The sequence below is a fragment of the Fusarium subglutinans genome (assembly GCF_013396075.1).
Source record: "Fusarium subglutinans strain NRRL 66333 chromosome Unknown NRRL66333_c0000037, whole genome shotgun sequence".
Lineage (NCBI taxonomy): Eukaryota > Fungi > Ascomycota > Sordariomycetes > Hypocreales > Nectriaceae > Fusarium > Fusarium subglutinans.
In genome coordinates this window covers 72,858-95,481 of record NW_023502100.1, presented here as the reverse complement: position 1 = coordinate 95,481, position 22,624 = coordinate 72,858, and the positions used below count along the sequence as shown (strand labels likewise).

The 22,624-nt window shown below is 50.0% G+C and overlaps 6 protein-coding genes across 6 annotated transcripts; 2 read left to right on the top strand and 4 right to left on the bottom strand.

Annotated features, from left to right (window-relative positions):
- Positions 1 to 247: 247 nt before the first annotated feature.
- Positions 248 to 5,448, bottom strand: FSUBG_4179 (uncharacterized protein; the record flags this gene model as incomplete). Its single annotated transcript, XM_036682140.1, has 3 exons — positions 248 to 1,742; positions 1,795 to 3,214; positions 3,270 to 5,448. 3 exons carry the CDS (start codon positions 5,446 to 5,448, stop codon positions 248 to 250), a joined length of 5,094 nt encoding a protein of 1,697 aa, XP_036540314.1.
- Positions 5,449 to 8,429: 2,981 nt separating this feature from the next.
- FSUBG_4178 (uncharacterized protein) lies at positions 8,430 to 10,022 on the bottom strand (the record flags this gene model as incomplete). The annotated part of the gene is made up of 3 exons (XM_036682139.1): positions 8,430 to 9,199; positions 9,249 to 9,568; positions 9,871 to 10,022. The coding sequence occupies 3 exons, from the start codon at positions 10,020 to 10,022 to the stop codon at positions 8,430 to 8,432; spliced, it is 1,242 nt and encodes a 413-aa protein (XP_036540313.1).
- Positions 10,023 to 12,071: 2,049 nt separating this feature from the next.
- FSUBG_4177 (translation initiation factor 4E) lies at positions 12,072 to 12,942 on the top strand (the record flags this gene model as incomplete). The annotated part of the gene is made up of 3 exons (XM_036682138.1): positions 12,072 to 12,281; positions 12,335 to 12,406; positions 12,454 to 12,942. The coding sequence occupies 3 exons, from the start codon at positions 12,072 to 12,074 to the stop codon at positions 12,940 to 12,942; spliced, it is 771 nt and encodes a 256-aa protein (XP_036540312.1).
- A 494-nt stretch (positions 12,943 to 13,436) lies between these two features.
- Positions 13,437 to 15,343, bottom strand: FSUBG_4176 (malonyl synthetase; the record flags this gene model as incomplete). The annotated part of the gene is made up of 3 exons (XM_036682137.1): positions 13,437 to 14,615; positions 14,669 to 14,964; positions 15,028 to 15,343. 3 exons carry the CDS (start codon positions 15,341 to 15,343, stop codon positions 13,437 to 13,439), a joined length of 1,791 nt encoding a protein of 596 aa, XP_036540311.1.
- A 2,517-nt stretch (positions 15,344 to 17,860) lies between these two features.
- On the top strand, positions 17,861 to 18,555 carry FSUBG_4175 (DNA repair protein; the record flags this gene model as incomplete). The annotated part of the gene is made up of 3 exons (XM_036682136.1): positions 17,861 to 17,905; positions 17,964 to 18,070; positions 18,342 to 18,555. 3 exons carry the CDS (start codon positions 17,861 to 17,863, stop codon positions 18,553 to 18,555), a joined length of 366 nt encoding a protein of 121 aa, XP_036540310.1.
- Positions 18,556 to 19,364: 809 nt separating this feature from the next.
- Positions 19,365 to 21,584, bottom strand: FSUBG_4174 (uncharacterized protein; the record flags this gene model as incomplete). Its single annotated transcript, XM_036682135.1, has 1 exon — positions 19,365 to 21,584. The coding sequence occupies one exon, from the start codon at positions 21,582 to 21,584 to the stop codon at positions 19,365 to 19,367; it is 2,220 nt and encodes a 739-aa protein (XP_036540309.1).
- Between the last annotated feature and the right edge of the window lie 1,040 nt (positions 21,585 to 22,624).

Here is a 22,624-nt window from a genome sequence, read left to right as displayed (position 1 = left end):
GTCATAACAATGAAAGCATCAGGCAACAAAATTAAGAGAAATCGAAGAGATCAACGCTCATGTTTCATTCATAGCTTGAACCAAATTATACACGCCTTCTAGATGGCTGTATTTACACTGCTAATTTTCCCTTAATAACACATATCCCAGAAAACTCCGTCCGAATGCCGAGGGCATATAAAGAGGCTATGTCAAGATACAAAACCATATGCTGAAATATTAAACACACAGATAGTCCATGCCAGACTTATCTCACGCGGTAAACATCAATGTCGTCATCGTCCTCTTCACTATAATCGTCATCCCCCGGAGGAGCTCGGTTCTTGGGCTTCCTGCTGCGGAAGCTGAGAAGTCTCTTAAACCCACTCGGCTCCGCAGGCTCAGCACCTGCAGCATGAGCTGCGCCCGACTCCGGTTCTGGCACGTTTTGTGCCTCATTATCGGCGTCGTAGTCATAGAACAGCTTCGGTACGAGCAGTCGGTAAGGCTTGGTGATACCTGTTGGGTCCTTAGGATTGATCTCGACGTTCAGGGTGATGTCAAGTCCACCCTCTAGGTCAACGGTATACTTGTCAGCCTGCTTCTTCTGCTTGGTTGACAGCCCGGTAGGTGTCCTGTAAAAGTTTCCAGGACGAGGCGCAGGAGGAATGTAGCCCACAGCCTCACGCGAGTGTGACATGGCCCGCGATCCCACAGTTTGAGATCTCCGAGGCTGGGACATAAAGTAGGAGTCGTCGCCCTCAGTGTATTCGTCGTAGGCAGCTCCCCCTCGAATACCCGAAGGACGAGCGCCTCCTCGTCGAGGAGACTGGGGTTCATCCCAGTATTCCTCATCGTCATATTCATCTTCGTCTCCCCAGGTGCCGTTGATGCCACCATCATCAGCAGCACGACGCTGACTAGGTCGTCGAATGAAGCTGAAGAATCCAGCCTTCTTGGCATCGGGAGCCTGGTCAACAGACATAGATCGCTGAAGCTTGGCTGGGGGAGGTCGACCCCCATCTGCCGAATTTCGTCGCGACAAACTGCGGAATAGACCGCCACCTCCTCCCCTTGTGACAGGGGGTCGAGGGCCACGGACAGTGTCTCTGTTCAGGTCGGGGCGATTGTCCGAAGATGTCGACTTGCTTCTAGAAAGTGACAATCTTCGAAGGAGGCCGCCGCCTTGAGGCTTAGGGGGAGGGCTTGGGCTTCTACCGTCGGAAGAACCTGGCGGTGTTGGTGGAGGCGTAGTTCCAGGCTGCCACTCACGAATCGCACACCAATTTCGGTGAGGAAGAAGATGCTTGTTGTTTCGCGGCTTCCCATCAACACCTTGTTGGAAGAGGGGAATCATGTCCTCATCAGTCTGCTTGTCGAAGTGATGCACCTTGTTCCTCTTGTTCAGCACATCAGCCATCAGATCAGGAGGTGGCGTGTTGGCAATGGCTGATGAGATGATGTTGGGCATGTATCGCGGGTCTTTGTGTTTGGCAAGTCCCAACTTGGGGTTGGAGTAGAACTGTCCAACAGCCGCAAGATGGACGTCACCACTGAGGATGGTGACTCGCAAAGACTTGTCAATAGCCAGATCCTGCAAGTCTTCAACCACAACGGCTCGCTCCTGTTTGTGGTTCTTGGCAGTCCAGTGGTCGTTGAGATCGTCCAAGACCTCGACACCGCCATCGATATTGTTAAGAGCCTTGCCGAAGACACCGGTCCTGCCGAGTGCCTTGACAGGATCCATCAGTCTGGATGTCAAACTGCATTTACGTTAGCATTAGAGTTTTAGAAATCACTCAGCAAGTTACTCACATATTCTCCAACCAGACCAATCTGGGGTAGGCAATAGGAATGCCCAAAAGCACCAGAAGATGTTCGACCTGTCCGCGGCGGACCTCTGCGTATAGTCGGTTCATGATCTTCTCCCATGTCTTGTCAGAAATAACATCATGCTCTGTCCTCTCAGTACGGCAGTCGACTGCAAGAAGTCCAACTCTGGAACCAACAGACATGAACAGACTGCGGCCAACTTCGCCGATGTATGGACCAGGCTCTGAGCCAAGAATCCAACTTGACTCAGTGGTCTCTGTCTCAGTGGCAATGGACTGGTGCTGGAACAGCATATAATACTTGTACGCAATTGCACCAAGGCCACTGAAGACAGGTGACTTCATGTCATGATGAGGATACGATCCATATCCGTCGAAGATGTCGTGGTCATCCCACATATTAACCATAGGAATCTGCGAGTTCGCAAGGCCAAACAGGCCTTGTGAGAACCACATGCAGTACCTCTCTAGGTAGAAGGTCTCCAGCTCATCCTGCATCTCGGGAGTCAGAGCAGCAGTGTGCTTATGAACAGGGTTGCGCATCCGAAGCCACTCCTTGAAAAGGCTGCATTCTTCCGACACGCAGTCGTTGTAGACCTGGTCACCGCCACCAATCATGAGATGGAAAGGTCGTGTCTGGTGGTTGTTCAACACATCGCGCCACATGGGATCAGGGCCGCTAAGCTCGTCGGGCTTGACGCTCATGCTGAAACCGTTACAGCTGTGGAACATCATGTTCATAGTGTCGCCCTGAGCGGGGACCCAGAAGCCTGTGGCTGGTCCGCGGTTGATTCGATACGCAATACGCTGCTGCTTCTCACGGAGCTCAACTTCGATGTTGAAGCGCCAGAAAGTGCATCCACGCTCAGTGTGTAGCCTAGAGCCCCTCACATCTTTGTATTTCTGGACCTTCTCGCCATCGATGCCGATACGCTTTCGACGGCTGGCAAAGGACCCAGGCAGATCAATTGGGCCGTTGGGGCCTGATTGATGCGGAGTGCTGCGAGTCTGCTCGAACAGTCCAGCATCAGTCTCGTCACGCGAGAGATCCTTGGCCTCATCTATATGATCTACAGGGCGCACGTAAAGGGTTTCTCCTCTACGTCCCACCTTGGGGTGGCCCGCAATAGGGTCGACGTACTCGGGCGACAAGTCACCCTTGACGCGATGGGGAGGGGGAGGCAGCAGCTCAAGGCCTTGGACGAAAAGGCGAAGTGTGGGTGCAATATCATATGAAGAGTCAGAATCTTGGGTGACGATCATGATGCTACCACGCCACATCTCTCGTTCCACCAGAGCACCAGTTCTATCGGTTCTGCTGGGGACCTTCTCGCGCTTAATTCCGCAGTATCTCAACAGCGGGCCACACTTCATGAAGAGTGCAGGCTTAAAGCGAGTAGGGGCTGAGGGGTTGTGTCAGTTGACTTCGGATCGACGATGAAATAACAACAAACTTACACTGCTCATTGTATTCACCATCAAAGGCCTCAGCTTTTCGTGGCCGTGCCGCGTAGCCCTTGCTCTTATCCTGCTCCCACCAAGCCTGGTGTGTGTCTGGCTCAGGAACGTGACCATCCTGGAGATCCAAGAAGTTTCCAGATAAGCTACCGACGGTACCTTTCTTCCATTCGTCAAGCCATTGAGGTGGCTGATACAGACCATCCCCAGGAACCATGTCCTCCGGGCGCTTAAAGACCATGTTCGAGATATGATGCGAGTCAGAACTTGCAGAAGAAAAGCTATCTGCTCTCTCGGCCTTTCTGCGAACAGCGGCCTGGTTCTGAGCGTGAGATCCATCATCGGCTTCCTTCCTACCAAGGAGTCTAGTGCCAATGGATTTGCCACGAGTAGGGGGAGGAGGAATGAACTCATCCTCGTCAGCATACTGAACCCGAGGGACGGGCTCGGTAACACGCCTCCTGATGCCCTGGCTATCGCCAGGCATAGGCATTTGTTGTTGACGCCCAGGGACAAAGTCGACTGATGGTCTTCGTGCATCACCTGTTAGTGGTGGATCGGGGGGTAGCTCTTTATCGCGGGTAAAGCGATCATTGAGTTCTTGGGTAATCTGCCGGGTGTTTTGTTGCGTATTCTGCTGTGTATTCTGTCGAATAGGAAGTAGGTCATCTTGATCATCATAGTAATAGTCATCATCATCAAACTGTTGTTGCTGGGGTTTCATCGCCGAAGCCATAGGCGCAGGGCGCCTCTCTGAGACCACACGGCGAGGAGCATACTGGGGGTAATCGACTGGCGGGGGCTTCTTGAGCTTGTTGCTGCCACTTCTGGTCAAAGAAAATCCCCCACTCTGGGGGACTGGCTGAGCTGGCTCTCTCGTCGTGGTCTGTTCAGGAAGCTGTACGTTATCTCGAGCTGCTCTCTCACGGAAGCTCAAGTTGCGCTGAGGGATGCCAGAAGATGGCTCAACATGCCTTGGAATGGCAGATTGAGGATCCATGCGCCGAGGCATAGGCTCCATGTCGTCTGGTTCCATCATTGCGCCTGAGGCGTAGTACTGCTCTGCTTCTTGGGGATGCGCCACCGACACGCGGCGACGGTGTGAGCCTCCCCTCTTCACCGTAACTTGTGGGGGTAATTCTTGGTAAACATCTGTTGGCGCCTCGTTTTGTGCGTTCTGTGGGATATCTCGGTAGGTGTCTTGTGGGACATCGCGAGGTACGTCTCTCTGGGTATCTCTGGGGTATTCTCGTGACACATCTCGGGAAACATCTCGGGACACATCTCTTTGCGCTGAAGGTTGCGCACCTGAAAAGAAAGCTGTATTGCCCGACGGACGTCTCTCACCATGGGTGATGGAGGGTTTCCGTTCATGAGACCGCACTTGCTGGCCTGCAGGCTGCTTTCCAGCTTTCAATGCCTGTCGTTCTCTTGCGCGTCGTTCAGCGGCTTCAACTCGGGCGCGTTTTTCCTCCTTGGTCATGCTGTCGAGCGTCAGCTCAAGCCTTTGGAGGGGTGATCGGTCGTTTGCGAACGCTTTGCGACGGTCTGAGGACCCGCCTGTTGTTTGCCTCCTCGACAATGGATCGAATGCGCTGGCGCCTGAGCCTCGTCTTGAGAAATCTTCTTGGCCTTGGTCGGGTCTCTGACCTCCGGTCCTCTCAGAGGACCTTTGGTATTGATCGTCTTCCATATCGCCTTCTTGTGGGTTAGGATTGCGAGGTGCGGTTGTATCTGAGGCGGTGTAGGTGTAAGGAAGCCCGCCGTTACCGTATGGATGACGATAGCTCACAGGAGGACCACGAGGAACTTCTGGAGCAGGCGGAGGAGGCGACAATGGCTCGTCGTTGTCGTACTCTTCTTGCTGTCGGCTCAGTTGGGGTGGTCTGGAAGCCTCAGCAGCATGTACGTCTCGTCTGTAAGAAGATGGTCTTGGAGCTAGACCTTGGGGAGCGAAATTAGAAGTGGTTGGAGAATCATAGGGACTAAAGGTAGATTCAGTAGGAGCCTCGGTGACTTGAGTTTGTAAAGAACCACGATTCGATCTGCGAACTGGGGCAGCGTCGAGCGAAGATCTACGGTCAGCATTATAGGCATAGTCGTCCGACTCAGACCTGCGGCGGGTATGGCCCGCAGCGACCTTGGGCCCAGGTAACTGGCCCCAGTATGGCGTCGACATCTGAGGCTGACAGTTGATCCTCGGGGCGGTGTGATTGGACAAGCGCGTTAGAGGCGAAAAAAAGAGACGGAAAAGATGGATGTCAGGCGTTGAATCGCGCGTTAGGTACTGTACGTTGGAGCGGGAGGCGGGTAAAAGATGAGAGGCTGAAGCGAACGTAGCGAAGCTTTGATTTTTGGGCTGTTCAGGCGCTAGCAATTCAGTGGAAGGCCCGCGTCAATGGAGTTGTAGCGGGGCGCTGAGTCTAGTCTAGGGCTCATGCGAGCTGCCGGACTAGACAATGCTTTGCAGAATTGGTGTTGTTTAGCTGAGGGAACGCAAAAAAAGAATTTTTCTGCAGTCTGCAGGGACCAAGAGAAAAAGTTGAGATGGCTGAGGAGGAAAGAGAAATGAGAATTCAAGGCTTTCTTGGGTCGATACGGACGATAGCAGAGCCGGGAACTGCCCTGTTCTGCTCTCTACCTTGAAGCCCAAGATGCCGCGGCGGTGCAGGGATTACACGTCCCTGGAGCTATCTAAATCCATCCAAGAGCTGTTTATACCCTGGAAGCTTCCCCATGCTCATCATGTTTCCCAGCCTCGAATGTGATCGTTGGTCTGGTTGAGGTAAGCTTGGGGGTTGATATCTCCCCAGAACACACTTTGCGCCGAGCATAGTCGCATCAGAAAATCCATAAATGGGTAGCTGAAGCTACTAGCAAGGATCGAAAACTTGATATATCTCGTCTTCCTCGTCAGGTCGAGGCTGGGGATGGCTGGGGGCGGGGTGTCACCGCGTCTCACCCTTGGAGCTCTTCCGAAGACCCAAAAAAGCGGGTGGCTGGCATCGGAGACACGGGACGGGCCCGGACAAGATAGATATCCATTGAGAGAGAATGTGAGAACAAGATAATTAGGTTTCCCAAAGGCAATTGATATCGTTGACGGTTACATGTTTGGTGGAGGGCCATAAAGTCAAACAAAAAACGCTGCTTTTTTCAATTGACTTCACTTGTCAAGTTGATGAAGTCATACAGCTAAAACGGCTGCTCCCGAATCTTAATACTTCAGGCCGTTGGCGCGCGGAAGGGCGGGATGGCCCGAATGAACTTTGTCTCATCTTGAATTGAAACTGAGAGACGATGGTAAGAGAAGTTCTCAGAATCAAACATAGTCATAACTGAGAAAGTGCGCTTGAAATCTTGGATCTGGATCGAATCTACAATTGTCAGACAATGACCGATCTACGGATACTTGCTTGGCAATTAATGTCGCAAACTCAATATAGGCTACTCAAAGGCTACACAAAGCCTTGGGCTTACGGATACACGTTGCCCAGCCTCCCTCGATTAAAGTCTCACGGCAGTTACTACATGTCGTTACCCGTTACGAATGATTGATGGATTCTCTATTGTCCCTGCAGGGTCCCTCGTGGAGTTCTCGTATTCTTCAATCTCTTGGTGTTCATGTTTCATCGCGAGCTCAAGCGTCCTAGCCCATCTGGTGGTTGGAAACTTTGCTCTTCCTGACACAGTCGCTTCCGCATTCAAATCAACCTGCAATGGAGTCCGCATCAGTACCTGAGGCAATGGTCATACTGTGTTGAGCCTTTCCAAAGCTGAAGCGTAATCTCAAGGGCGTAACAGACAATTAGCGTAACAGACAATTCTAGTTGGGGCCGAGGGTGGTGATGAGAGCCGGTCAAAATTGAGTTTCTCGTAAATTCAATGGGCTATTATATTCCCCTCGTTGCGCGTCTTCGTTTCGTAAGGTACTGTCAAGAAAGCAAGAGAGCATTTATGACAAAAATACAGGCAAACAATTCACGATGGAGATGCCAGTTGTTGTCTGTTATTAGAAGCGTCCTATTATAAGAGATCCTCGATCGGCTGCATGCTTCAGCCGGGTGCCAATTCGGTACGAGTCAGAGATGCAAGTAACGTCCCATACCTTGGACTCGGGAACAATTTTGCAGAATGAGGCCCGAAACGCCAATGCATCACAACTTGATGATCAGGGACCACATTCTACGAGGTGCCATTTCGAAAAGAAACTTCATCGAAGCTATCGCTACAGTCTGAGGAATGGCGAACATTTGTGTTTCTGCACTTTGTAGCCTGACAGATCATAACGCTGGAAGTCTGGGCAACATTGGCAGGATCTTTGGACGAACTTACCTACCTTACCTTAGGGTAAGGCAATCCTAAGCTTTAGGATCTTTAGAATAAATCATCCTAATAAGGCATCCTAAATTTAGGACTGCTCTCACAGTGGTTATACTTCTGCGGATCTGGTCCAACCTATGCAGACTTCATCACAAACGTGAGGGGTCATCACACAATTTGGGGGTCACAGATAAGCGATTGCATCTAAATGGTGTATTGGTTTGATCCTGTTTCTCCTAATCTTATCTGATCATCAGGATCAGATCCACCCGGCAGTTCGCTCCTACCCTGACGGCGACTTCCGCAACACCACAACAGATTCCACTCAACACCATCGCGGAGTCGATATCCGGACAGATATTGAGCTCAATAATCGAGGAAAATCCGCAAAAATTCAAAAATGAAGCTGATGGGCACTGAGAGACAATGCTCCCGCCAGGGCTTGAACCTGAGACCTTCGCATTACCGGATACTCGGGTTGAAGTATTAGTACGACGCTCTAACCAACTGAGCTACGGAAGCCGATCAACTGTTGCGGGTGTGATCCGCTGTTGTGATGCCGAGGCGAAAGGAACATTTAGAAACTGTTTGCTTTTGCCCAGAACCACCCTGAAGGAAACGTCAAACACTATAATGTCCACGACGTTGCCATGGTTATCTTGAAAACTTTGCAGATTGGTTGCGAGGTGTGGTATTCCTCTGAAAATCATCAATAAAGAATTAAATGGCCTCGCATTGTAATGTTCCAATGAAATCTTTATAAACTCCAAAATCCAATTATTGCAATAAACATGACAACCCCCACATAGTTACGACCACAAATATCAGGTAAATACACTACCATGGTCTCCACCATGGTTTCTCAGGCTCAGGCTCAGGCTCCGGAATCACCCATCCCTTGGCTTTCTGCCAGGTTTGTTGCCCCGAGGTGGTATAAAGAATCCACAAACAGATCAACATGATGACCATTATGACCAGGGCCGCATTGCGTGGTGCGCAATTTCTATCCCGCAGCTTCTTGATGTAGTCTGGCAAGCTGATATATACCCTGTTTTCATCGTGCTCTTCTAGCAATCCTTGGTAATGCACCGCATGCGGCTCCATCATCTTGTAGGAGTCGATGCCCTCGACATTCGCGTCCTTGGGATACGGCCGGTATTGAATGATCTCTGGAATGACTGATATCTTGACTCTGGACATGGAGCTCATTGGCCCTCTTTCAGGTCTCTGCTCTTGTAACCGCATATCATGCTGCTGAGCTGCCTCCTTCGAAGCCTGAAACGCCGGTTGGCAGGTGCTAACTTGGTTCAGTGCGTACAGTTCACCAGGTATGAGCCAGTTGATCGAGACGATGGCTGATGACATGCGAAGTCCTACGCTGAGCCAACCTGCGTACGAAATCACGTTGTGCAGTAGCTGATACAACTCCGTTTTGGAAATGGGTTTATAACCATCAAAACTGGCGGTGAACTCGTAGACGTGGAGCAGCAGAAGGTAAACCTCGGTGGTGAGCTTGTCGACCTCCTTCCAAAAGAAGTCGGGCTCCCCTCTCCTCGTCTTAAGCCAGACTCTGTTGGTATGGGCTCGGAGTTCGCTACGTTGGAAACCTCCAGGAACGTTAGTGGCGCTGCTCCTGTATTGCATTACATTACATACCTTCTGTCATGATGAGTGCGACATCGGAATTGCGCAGTGTCTCATCATGCTTGGAGCTGGCTCCAAACAGCAGCCGTGAAAAGACCCGATTGTCAAGAGCCTTGAAAATGATGGCTTGAAGGAGGTTCGCCCTCTCACCCCTATCACGAAGAAGTCTCTCCCATTTCCCTGCGCGTGCGTCCATATGAGCTACAAGCTCAACATATCTGATGAATTCTTCCCGATAGTCTCTTAGCCACGGGGACGTTCGAGGAGCCTGATGTTCCTTTTTGGGGGAGAACGCCGATAACACAATAGTACAGATCTCAGCACCAAGACGTCTGAAGTGGTATTCGTAAAAATTGCTTGGTAATTCCATGTCTGAACAAAATGGCGCAAAGTCAAGACTGCGGCGTACAGGACTAAATGACCTGAGCTCCCGCATTATGTACATAGTATAACAAAGAACAGAAACGGGTTGAGGTAAAACGTTGAGAAGGAATGTAGAAAGAAACAGCTGACCCAGCAGAGTGTAAGAGATGATAAACAATTAAACAAAAGAGTGTGCAAATGAAGGACAGAACGAACAAAACAAGAGTTGATGTTGGGTATTTATCGAAAAGATGATGATCTGAAAGACGACGAAGAGCTTGATCCTCCAGGAAGGGCAGCTAGAAAGGTGAAGCCCGAGCTGATTGTTAGAAGAGAACTACTTCGAGTCTTGCCCTTGGGGGCATTGTCCTTTGTCTTGCAAGCATCTTTCTCAAAGGATGTGGCTACTGTCTCTGGCTCCATGATGGTAACTTAAGTTGGTAGTAGATTGTGTGATTGAGGTTTTGGACACAGTAAAAGAAGAGGCACAAAGAGTTGGGTTGAGAGGGTGTGTTGGTGAGGGGAACTCCTTTGTCTTTGATGGGACAGACGGACTTGTTATAAGTTGGTGCATCTATATATGGATATCAGGTCGACCATGAACGAAAAGGCCCGGCATGTCAACCCTGGTCAGCCCACGGTTGATCGCACAGGTCTCGGATGATAGCTCATGAGCATGAGGGGCTCGCAGACACACCAAGGGACCCGTGGGGTCGCGATGGTGGGATGAGATCGAGGTTGTGAGGCGCGTTCACATTCCAGAGTGGCATAGCCAGTACCTGCACTCCTGCAGGACCACCTAGCGCGTCTCTGGCGATCATTTGGGACAAGACCATGGTGTAGAGTACGTAATGAAGCGGGTGCACACCAGTTGTCAGTCCCTTTGTGGGACGAGGAGTATTCACAAAGGCCAATGAAGTTGGGAAACGTCAAAGGGAAATCCCGCTCCATCAGCCCAAGATCGACTGTGAATGGTGAACGTGGTTCAAGGTGGGTGACTATTGAGGCTTAATTGTAGCTGTGGATGATCGTTGGCGCCTCGAACGCCTCGCTTCAAGGGAGAAGTGACGCAGCAATGTCAAAGTTGGTACAAGTTGGCCAGAGCAGAGCTTCTGACTGGACGAATACGCTTGTGTGAAACCGCCTTTGCCGTTTATATCTGACTGTGTTGTTCCTTTGTCCTTGATCTTTTAGCCCCATGTGTCTTACTCGAATGCGGCTGTTGGCACACTTGACCAGGGTGAGAGAAATGTCAAGATCCCAGCCTACACAAGCAATGGTGCGAGGGTCGAACGGCTCCAAAATGCATAGATGTTTGTGGTTGAACCGTTTGAGGTGGAGGCATGAATGGGGTCATGGAGTTGAATTGATAACCCGAATTCATCCATGCCAGGAGATCATACCAAGTATGACAGCGCATTATATTGTTCGACAAGCCAATGACATATCAGCAAGGCCTTTGTGAGCCTTTAAAAGCTTATAGGCTCACTTTCAAGAGCAAATGTACACTGTTTTCCACATTGGATATGCGCGTGACTGAAAACACTGCGTCATATGCAGTTGAGTTGCATTAAACTCTCGAGGCCTGATAGACGCTAGTTGACAGTCAGGTTCATACCAGCTCGATTTGTGGATATGTTGCTTGAATGCCATTGCAAAGTATTGTTGAAACACTAACCAAGAGAGGGTATTTTCTGCTGAGAAATACCCTTGGCAATATCGGTTTCCCCTCTTGTCCTTGGCATAAAGATATCCTAATGTTAGCTTCCCATAGTTGATAAACTTACTAGGACCGTGGAAGCAAATCATTAACCCTAGGAGCATGGGTCGGATATAGATACAAAGCTGGGACAAAGAGGGACCTTGCTTGGCACGTGAGGCCCATGTTGAAACAAGAGAAGGGTTATTAATGATACCTGCGGCTTCATTGTAGCCCTGTCATTGTCCCTTGCAAATTAATGCGAATACCTGGCTATTAAGGAGTTGAATAGGAAATATGAGGTTCGTTTGACTTGTGAAACGTTAGAGGACGAAGCAAGCCAGAGGCAAAACATGCGGCCTCATAATTCAGGCATAAGTCAGGTACCTTAAGGCACTGCCCGTAACCACCTCAGTGCGCTTGCCAAACTCAAAGTTAAGCAGTTTTAGGTCAGCACCCAAGAATTTTTGCGCCTCGCGACACAAACTTGAACAGGCGCATTTCGCACTTTCCGACAACTTCAAATTCGACTATTACTCCTTCTCACTCTACCGCTATTCGCGACTCTTGCCTGGTGCAAAGTTGCAGACAAACTCCACGAAAGGAAGGAATTGCTTTGAAATTTGAGCATTCATTTTCATTGCTTCTGGCCCCACTTCTGAATCTCTTGCTTCCACTTCTTTTGCCTCTACTTTATCGACTCTGCCCCGCGATCTTTCATCCGCGAAACCCTTCAACTTCCACCACGACTCTGCAAACAGAAAACCAACAAAATGGCCGCCGCTATAGCTGACACCCCCAAGATGGACGAGCAGGTCGACCTCACCACCATCCCTGTCGACCCTGCTGGCAAGGAGGATTCGTTCGATGTCAAGGATGACGACAAGCCTGTCACCGTTTTCCACGACAAGGACAACTTCAACGTGAAGCACCCTCTTCAGAACAAGTGGACTCTCTGGTTCACAAAGCCTCCGAGTGGCAAGGTACGAAACGACATACTTTTACTGCCGAACTCGGATACTAATACTGGTGATAGGGCGACAACTGGAACGATCTCCTTAAGGAAGTTATCACCTTCGACTCCGTTGAGGAATTTTGGGGCGTTTACGTGAGTTACCACACTGACCTCAAATCTTCCTCGTGCTAAATTTTTAGAATAATGTCGCACCCGTTTCCGAGCTTTCCCTCAAGTCCGACTACCACCTTTTCAAGGCCGGCGTTCGCCCTGAGTGGGAGGACCCCCAGAACAAGCATGGCGGCAAGTGGTCTTACCAGTACAAGGATAAGCGAAACATTGATGTCGACCGTCTCTGGCTCCAAGTCATGATGGCCGCTATTGGCGAGACCCTCGAGGACGAGGACGATGGCGAGGTCATGGGTGTAGTTGTCAACGTTCGAAAGGCCTTCTTCCGAATTGGTGTCTGGACTCGTACCATCGGAAAGAGCATTCCCGGTCGAGGTGAGGGCGATGTCGCTGGTGGTAAGGGCCGTAGTAGTGAGAAGGGTAAGGAGATTCTCCTGTCTATCGGCCGCAGGTTCAAGGAAGTTCTTGAGCTGCCTGCCTCAGAGCAGGTTGAGTTCTCTGGACACACCGACAGTGCCCACTCGGGCAGCACACGAGCCAAGGCTAAGCACGTTGTTTAAACGTGTGGGGATTTACGCAGAGGCACGACGTTGATTTAGCACGATATCCGATAATGACCATCCCACGTTTCTGAACCTGACGCCGTTCATCTGGCGATTCACGAGAGGTCGACGAGTTGTTGAAGCAGAAGCGGGACAGCAAGGATTGAGCGGCGACTGGCTTGAACCCGGATATGTAAACCGCTCAGTCAGCCTGGGTACGATTTATCCTTAATTTCATTTGGCTCAATGTTCTATTGGCGTTGCTTGGAGGGCTGTTTCCCAAGTGGCATCCACGAAGTATGAAAAGGGACACCCAAGGAGGGGAAAGGAAAATAGATTTTAGTACTTTCGAACAACTGTAATCAGTTGCTTCACATGAATACTTGCTAGGCATACTCAATTACTACCAACTTGCTAAAACAATGCTTGCATTTATTTGGTGAAGTGTGGCTCACTAGTGATTATCAAGCTTCATATCTTACATTTTAAATTCCCAATGGAAGTACATTGAATCAACTATCGTCCCCGCTGATATCATCGGGGAAGATGCTCCTGACCAATTGCTTCTTGTTGATCTTGCCCATAGCATTCCGGGGTATTTGATCAACAAGTCGCATAATTTGGGGAATCTTATGACTTGCCAAGCGTCCCTTGAGGGCTCTGCGCATGTCGAGTGCCGACCACTTCTTGACAATGTCTTTATCTAGAACCAGGACAGCGCCGACCTTGTGACCCCATTGCCCACTAGGCACAGCCACGACAGCTGCTTCAGCGACCTCAGGGAGGGACAGTAGCTCTCGCTCGACTTCTAGAGCGCTTACCTTTTCGCCGCCTGTCTTGATGATATCAGCGGACTTGCGTCCTTGGATGAAGTAAAGGGGGCCGTGTGTCCATGACTGGGAAGCAGTAGCGGAGGGGACTGGACGGCGGACAGCTACGTCGCCTGTCTTGAACCATTTTCCCTTCCCGTCTGAATCTTGGACGAACTCGCTCGCTGTTGCGGTTGGATTGCGCCAGTACTCGCGGAAAATGGTTGGGCCCCTCAACTGGATCTCGCCAGAGCGTTCGCGGCCTTGAGCATCAATTTCTTCTCCTTCTTTGATTATTTCACCATTGTCCACATCGACTAGACGAGCTTCAACGGACGGTAGTGGCCAGCCAACACTGGCATCTACACGATCTGAAAAGTCCAGACCGCAGCTCAGCGCCATACCGACCTCGGTCATACCGTAGCGCTCGAGGAGGACATTTCCATGGCTGAGATCCTTCCAGGCGGTTTTGATAGGTGTTGGGAGAGCGGCAGAACCAGAAATGGAGAGGCGCATGTTCTCTGGGGAGATGGCATTGCGGGCGGCTTCTTGAGTCTCTTGAGGGAGACTCTTGTATGAGGTGAGTAACCTGCTATACACTGTGGGTACGACTGTGAAGAATGTGATTTTCTCTTTCGGGGTAGAGGATTCATTGTCGAGAAAGGGCGCTGCGAAACGCTTCCATACCGCATCTGCGTTGAATGGGAACATGAACTCGATTGTTGAGCCGGCGAGAAGCGGTGTAAGGATGGCATTTACAGTTCCGTGAATATGATGAAGCGGGAGGACGTGGAGGAGATGATCCGAGGGTGAGTAGTTCCAGGCCTCAACGAGGGAGCGTGATTGCGCTGTCAAGACGGATTGGGGGAGCAGTACTCCTTTCTGAGCCGAGACTTTAGCACAGAGAACCATTGAAGCATCATGAGCAGACTTACGGGTTTATTGGTTGTTCCTGAAGTATACAACATCATACCAGCTTCACCAGCATCGGTATCGCTTAGTTGCACCTTGTCATGACTACTCCCACCTTGATGCTTCTGAAGTTCTACATGCGCCGGCTGGGTTGTGAGCTCAGTCGCAAGAACTTCCTTGGCTTTGGATGCAAACTTTGGCGAGGAGACTAGTAATGAAGCTTCACTCTGGTTGAGAATGTATTGTAGTTCTGGCGCAGGGAATGCAGGCGATAGAGGCACGGCGATAGATCGCGCAGCCATTGCGGCCAAGAGTGTTACTATACAAGCACAGGTCAATGGCCGTCGCAATGCGATATCGCGGGATTACACCATGAGCTCACCTACGTAGTCATAACTATTCTCAACCAAGAACGCAATGCGCTCGCCATTGAGGTCCTCACGACCAGCAGCTTCGGCCAGCCTGTCCCGTGCGCTACTAACATCACCTAGAAGCTCTCCATACTTGAAGGTCCGACCGGAAATGGAGTGGATAACAGCTTTCGAATCTGGATCATGTTGTGCAACAGCTTCGAAGAGCGGTAAGCGTGGTAAGGTCGAGAGCATTCTAGCAGCGGGACGGAGGGTAATGAAGGAAGCGGAGGTAATAGCAGACGGGCGCCGGATGGCGGAGGTGACGAGATGTCGGAGGAGCGACATGACGACCGAAGCGCCGGGGTTTGGCGACAAGGATTCAAGAATTAGAAGAGGCCAATCCGGAGTCTCTGCTGTGCAGACTGGAACTCTGAATGCTACGTTGAGGTGTGGTTCAACGGCGCATTTGCCGAGGCATGCACTGGGGAGGGGGGAAGAAAGGAGGAGACAGGATTTAGGGATTGACGATCCCGCTGAAGCATGAGCATGAGTTAATTGAAGAAGCGACAGCTGAATTTAGAAATGGAGTTGCGTGCGTGCGTTGTGAAGCAAAAGCTCCAACGACATGCTGTGCTAAAGTGGGTTGGCTCTTTGACGTAAATGGGGTCAAGTCTTCGGCCCACGGTCCGGACGGACGGCCGTCTTCCCCGGAGGTACGTACCCTTTAGAAGCCGCGCCGAACAGTGTTTGAGGAGCTAGCAGAAAGTAAAGGTGCACATCTTGTGAGGGGAGAGAGTGAAAAGGGATTTGAAGGTGAAGCCAATAAGCAGCGCCTCTTTTGCTTACGGACGAGTATCGGCAGCTAGAGATGCGTCCGCGTGTGCTTTTAGCTGGGAGGCTTATTAAGGAACCGTTCGACTGCAATGCAACACAAGCGTTGTACATGTACGTACGTAGGTACGTATGTATCCGTCCTGGCCCAACAGTTGAGATGAAAGTACAGCACAGTACTTCTTCCTGTCCTGAGACCTGAGTCGAGTGGGAGACAGGGAAGACACTGACTGGTTTGTTGTGCTGGGCCGTTATGGTTGAACGCTGGCCTCATCAACAACTCACAGGTCAAAGACGAATACGTGAATGAGTGGAGGCATATTTGACATCTTTTCTTCTTTTTCTTGTCTCTAAATAAACCCCGGACCTTAACTTTTAACGCTACCTAACGTTGACTACCTTACCTATGTATGGGGCCATCCACGAGACCGCTATCGCATCGCACCAGATCCCGCCTGTTTGGGCCCGTACCTACAGCAAAGCTCCAACAGCTCCAGTGACGAGATCCACTGTGTATGCTGTCAAGTCTGCAGCCGGGGTGTGTGGTATGTATATGTCATTGGGATGTATAGTAACGCTGCTAGTCTAGTAGGTAGGTTTGATGGTCTACCATGAGTAAAATGTTGACTCTCTTGCTTTGTCGTGGCATTCTACCATTTGCAATGATCAGACTGGTCAGATAAGCAAGCAAGAGAAAAGAGAGAGAGAGAGAGAGAGAGAGAGAGAGAGAGAGAGAGAGAGAGAGTCACGGAGAGACATACACACATAGAAAAGAGAGGGAACAGGGGTTCGTAGTTCGTAACCCTTGTTCCTGGCTTCACCGCTCTAGAAGCCAGGCGGTCAGGGCCAGCCGACGCCCGACCCAACCGTCTGGACGGACACGCAGATTGGCGGCTGATCATTTGCTAAAAAGAGGCTTTCAGGGGTGTAGCACTGTAGGGATGTGATGCGATGTGATGGATCGAAAAACTTGTCCGCCACTTTGGCTCATGGAAAGACGGTAAAAATGCAATTATGTACAGTACCAGATGAGATGCCCCGCGCTTTTCACGGTACAGTAGAAGGAATAACGAACATGTTTAGAAGGGCCTGTATGTACCTACCTTACAGTACCTACCTTACCTTAGATTAGTACCTACTGTACTGTACATACATGTCTCTGTGACCTTAGTTGGTGGCTTTTTTGTCTTTGCTTGCTTCTGCTTGCTTGCTTGTTCCTTTTTGCTTGTTGTTTCCTACACCGACTTCACACCGAAACGGGATAACGGCTCCCTGAGTTGTCAATTTCACAAATCACAATCAGCGTATGCGTTTTTGTTTTTTTCACGAAAGACCTAGTTAACGTGTTCCGCCACTTTTAGATACCTGCTTCAGAATGTACTGTACTGTACATGCCTAGTCCAAGCTTCTTTAGATCCCATATCCTGAAACGTATATCAGTTTGTCCTGTCCCGCCTCTCCCAACTTGTATTTCCAACCTTTCACTTCCCGTCCCGTCTCGTCTGCAAAGTCTCTTGTTTGCTATTTTTCTCGCTTTTGACTTCCTGTTTCTGCTTTCAGTTGTCACGTCACGTCACAGTCACAGTGTGCTCAGCCAGGTTGTGGTTATTTTGGGGGCAGCGATAGCCAGAGCCAGAGCCAGACCGATAACCTAAAGCTTAAAGAGGCGGACAAACCGACAACTCGGGAACCTCATTAAAAAAACCTACTTCACCTCCCTCACAAGCTCCCACCAGCCAAAGGCCAACCAGAGCCTTTCGTCTTGCCCTGTCGATCCATTACCGCTCCACTTGGGATCCCGACAAGAAAGATTCTATTCTTATATCGCCCGCGAATTCCGAGTTGGCCTCGACTCAATTCGTTTTTTAAATAGTCGCATCTGTATCGCCTCTGTCGACACTGTCTAGTTCCAGTCGACATTGCGCAATTTGTACCTGGACGTCGCTACGTTCTTCTATTCTCAGACCGCCATACCTCATGTTTCGACGATACGCGCTCGGCTTTTCGAGCGTCCAGCGACAGCTCTCAACCATGAGCAACTCTAGCACTCCTGTTGAGGATCTTATTCGAGCAAAGGTGATTTCTCAGTGCGCACATTCGAAGAAACCACCCACTGACTGACTATTGCCTTTAGATCACCGCAGCCTTCAACCCCCAAACTCTCGAGATCTACAATGACTCTCATCTTCACTCCCACCACAAGGCCATGGAACACACTACCTCTAGCGAGACACACTTTCGGTAAGAATTGCGCTCTTTGTCACCGTCAACCGACTTTTGTGCAACCTCCTTTTCTCATCTCATCTCAATTTGGAATCATATCATGTCGCCTCATCTCATCTCATCTCATCTCATCCCATCCCATCCCGCGTGACACTCTTGTCATGCAATGCAGTCTCTTGTACCCCATACTCACTCACACCCTTCCTCACTCACCCACACCGTTCTTCTGCACATACCCCGGTCAACCCAGCTTCGCAATCAAGATGCAATGCATACTAACACGTGACAGCGTGGTCATAACCTCCGACGCTTTCAACTCCAAGATGCAGCCTGCCCGTCACCGCATGGTCTACGCCCTTCTCCGCGATGAGATGGCCCAGGAGAACGGCATCCACGCCCTTCAGCTGCGCACCATGACTCCCGAGGAAGAAGCCCGCCAAAGGAAGAAGAAGGAAGACGAAGCCGCTGCCCGTGCCGCCCGAGCTGAAGCTGAGGAAGAGTGAAAACATCGCTCTCTTCGCCGGCTCAAAAGAAAAGACACGAAAACAAATCAAAATCATAATGACCGCTAATGACAGGATGACGACTTCAAGGCTTAATAACACCGGGATTTCTTTTTTTTACCCCTACTCTCAGCAAAACCAAAAACATCACCAATTTGGGATCAGCAGAAAAAGAAAAGGCACAAAGGCGAAAAAGACCAACGTCGAAAAGGGATGGGCAGCGAGAGTAGTTCGTGCCACGGAGTGAAGACACAAACAAAATTGATTGGGACCAAAAAATTGAAACAAGATTGTATGATACCCCCCTTCGTGGAAATGAGACGACGACTGGCAGTGGGGGCGCAGATAAAATCTTGTTCTTGTTACACGGAATGATGGGAGAAATGAAGTTGAGTATCTTGACGAGGAAAGGCAACTGGACACCAAGGACTCTATTTCTTTTCTAATACTTCTCTCATCTTCTGCATCATCGCCATGCTGTCAGTTGATTAATCAAGCCAGGTTCTCAGTCGAACCAGCTACTTAGCTTACCATAGATATGTTGCCCACGCACAATAGACTGTTCTTTCCGCCACCGAATCAATCTCCTTTCATACAATTGAGTCTATGGACCTTTCATGGCCTGTAATACTTGATGATATAATAATATACAATGATGGGGATGTTGCTGACGGCATTTCTGCAGATTCAACAACAATTTTGGGTATCAAATATAATAAAAAACAAACGCCTTAGCCTCTCCGAAAGTTTCGATCGTCAACATGACTATCGCTTGATCTCGATCCTTGCGCCTTTCCCGATCCACGATTCTATTCAAACCGGCCACTGCTGCTTCGACGATCTTGCGACCCTGTCCCTTTCGATTTTCTGAAATGCTCTCGAAGCTTTTCAAGATCTTTTGCCGAGCGTTTCTTTGGTGTTGCCTTCCGTAGGTCCTCGGACATTCTTTTGAAATACTGTGCAGGTCGAGGTGCCGTCGACTTGATTGCTGAGCCTCCTATAGTAGATGGTGGTAACATTGAGGTTTGTGGCATTTGGGGTGAGGTGGGCGGAGGAGGCTGAGTCAAGATCTCTTGAACTCGTGAGGACTGAACAGGCCTTCTCTCGGAAACAGGGCTCCGTCGTCTGATGTTCGCTTGTACAGGAGTGATGGGCTTCGCTGTTGGCACAGGCTTCGAGACTATATCCAAATCATTCGTTGATGCCAATGATGGCCTTCCTTTGCTGGAAGTTGAAGGAGGCGCAGACGGAATCTCAGGGAGGTCGATTTCCATATCGTCCTCGATGGTTGCAATTGGCTGTGGTGACTCAACGCTTTCCCTCTCTGAAGAATGTTGAGATGGTGGGGAAACCGAACGCTGGCTGTCGTCCTCATCGAATCCACCTTCGTCTTCTGAGCTTGTATATATCATTAACTCATCACCGCCAGCATCATCTTCGCTTTTCTTGGATACTAGCTCATTCGCCCGTGCGAACTCCTCCGGGTACGACCTGAGGATATGGCTCAAGTTACCACTGTTCACAAGATATTTATTATATATCAAGGGCCCTTTTTGCTGATTGAACCACTTGATGCCAACCATAGGTTCCATACGGGAGCGTTTGACGTACTCCCCATAAGAGCACGGGTAAGCTCGGATGAATTCGTCATAGAGGCAGTCTCGAAGCTGCTTCCTTGGACGTAGGTAGTTGAGGTATACACATGCAAAAATGAAGTTGGCCTTGGTCCCGGGCAACTTGTCACCCCCGTTTTCACCGGGGTAGTCTGGATACTGCTGCACAAATGCTTCGTAGGGTTCCAGAGGAGCGCCTGGCGCTATAAGTGGCGCAGGAGCAGGAGACCTTTCTGTCATCGTTTGATCATTCACTTGCGGTTGTGAATTCGTTGCTGCTGTCGTCTTTGACGAACTCATCTGTGACGAAGCGGTCGGCTGTTGTATGGTCTTGCTCTCATCACTTGGCTTGCTCTCGTCAATACCGTCGACAACCGGACGATCCGCAGTTGATCTATGAAAGTTGGTTGAGGGAACAACTTCCTCTATACGGTCCATTGTTTCATCTTCCTTCATCTCGATTGACTCTCTGATGTCTTTGACGGACTCTTGTGTCCAGGGTATACCCGTGAATGGAATAATAGAATCGGATGATGTTGGCATGGAATCGTCCACGACTTTTGGGGGCATTATAGTCGGCGGCAGACGGTCTTTTTCGTTACAACCTTTCCTCCTCCGACCCAAACTGTCAAAATCGATTGGCTTGAACCTTAATCGACGAGTTTTCGGGCTTGCACTCCCGCGAATATTGCTTGCGGATACCGTATTCGGCACCACCGTTGGAGCTGTGTTGCTCGGTTGAGCGCATGGCGGTGTAGCCATGGTCCTGTTGGTGGAAAGCGGAGACGGTGCAATCGGTTTCGACCGCACTGCCGTTTTATTGACGGAGCCATTGTGAAGAGGCTGAGCATCGGGAATCCGTGTTTCTAAGTCGTCTTCAGTTTCCCCAGAAGAAGGTGGATTCTCAAGGATTGGGTTTGAAATCGGCCGCTGTGGGTGTCGGGAGCCTGGCCCTGGTTTTGGTGTTTCGTGGACAATGGATGACTGGGTGTTGTGGTCAACTATGGCCACCGCTATACAACCTGCGTCTTTTGAGGGAGCGCGCTCTGGCGTAGGAGGCCAGGATACAGCACGCTCAGGGGATGATTGTGGAGGTTTCGCATGGTCGGATCTAGGTGTACTCGTTATGCCATTACGTTGCCGTTTGTTGAGTGGTGATGATATGGGGCTCCGATTGTGCTTTTTCGAGATCGGAGTACGCTCTTGAATTGTGTGTTTGTTAGCAATATACGTTGCTTTCACTGTCTCAAGGACGTGTCCTGGAAGATGCGAAAGGCCGTGGGGCGTATTCTCTAGCTCGACAGCCCACGAGTCTGGTCTTTCAAGTAGTGCTCTCTGGTCAGACGGAATGTTTGTGACGCGGTTTCGGTTGAAAAGCTCCGTGATGTCCCGATCAGGGGACGATTTGGGAGACATTGGGATGCGAAAGATAGCGCACAACCGGTCACGATGTATGGATGTTACATGGGAGGCTGCGATAAAGAATCTGTGCGACGGGGCGAAGAGATCGAGAGAAGGTGTGCGGCAAGGATAGGATTTTCGAGACGTACGACGTATACTATAGATGAATGGTGGGTTTCCTTCTGCAGATAGAAAGTTTTGTGCGAGATAACAATGGACCTCTTAGAGTGAAGCTTGAGTGAAACTGTGAAATGCTTTCTCAAGAGCTAGAGGTCTATCGAATCGAAACGAAATTCAGCGCGACGCGACGGGTAATTTTGGGCCGTGTTCGCAGCCTGCGGGGCTAGGGGGGGAAAGAAAACTCAGGACCGCGATCCTAAATGATAAAAATATTTAGCTAGTAAAGCCTAAGCTTAGGATAACCTTTACTGAGTTTATTTTGACACCTCATATCAAGGTCCATTGTTTTCTTGCTCCCCGAGGCGGGGTCCCAGGTTGTAAGGTGTGGTAGGCGGCGGATGGCTCGTGCTTGATCAGCGCCAAGTCATCGGTACTCGAAGGTTTTACTCCGTAGTTTACTTGTGCTCAGAGGCTCAGATTGGTGATCTCGATACCTACTTAGACATCAACTGGAAATACGTACTCAAGATGAAGGAGGCGAGATTATAGTGATGTTATAGGGGATATTAAGCGAGCTTCAAGCAACATAGTCAACTGAGAGAGAGTAGCATATTGCTTTGGAATGGTCATCAAGACATAATCAACTCATGCCAACGGCGACTGTTCCACAACAGCAAAAAAGTAACCCAACCGAGACCTGCATGTACCGGTGACCCCCATGTCGTTAACAGTCGAGGCTAGGGGAGGAAAGAAAACCCAGCCCTTGATGGTAGATGACAAAAGTAATTAGATAGCCTAGTCTAAATTTAGTACGCCTTTCGCTGTGGTTATTTTGGCACCCTATGTCAAAGTCCAATGTTTTCTTCCTCCCCGAGGGGCCCTGGCTTCAGGCTTCGGCTGCCTTGCAAGGGTCTGACGCCATCACGCATTCAAAC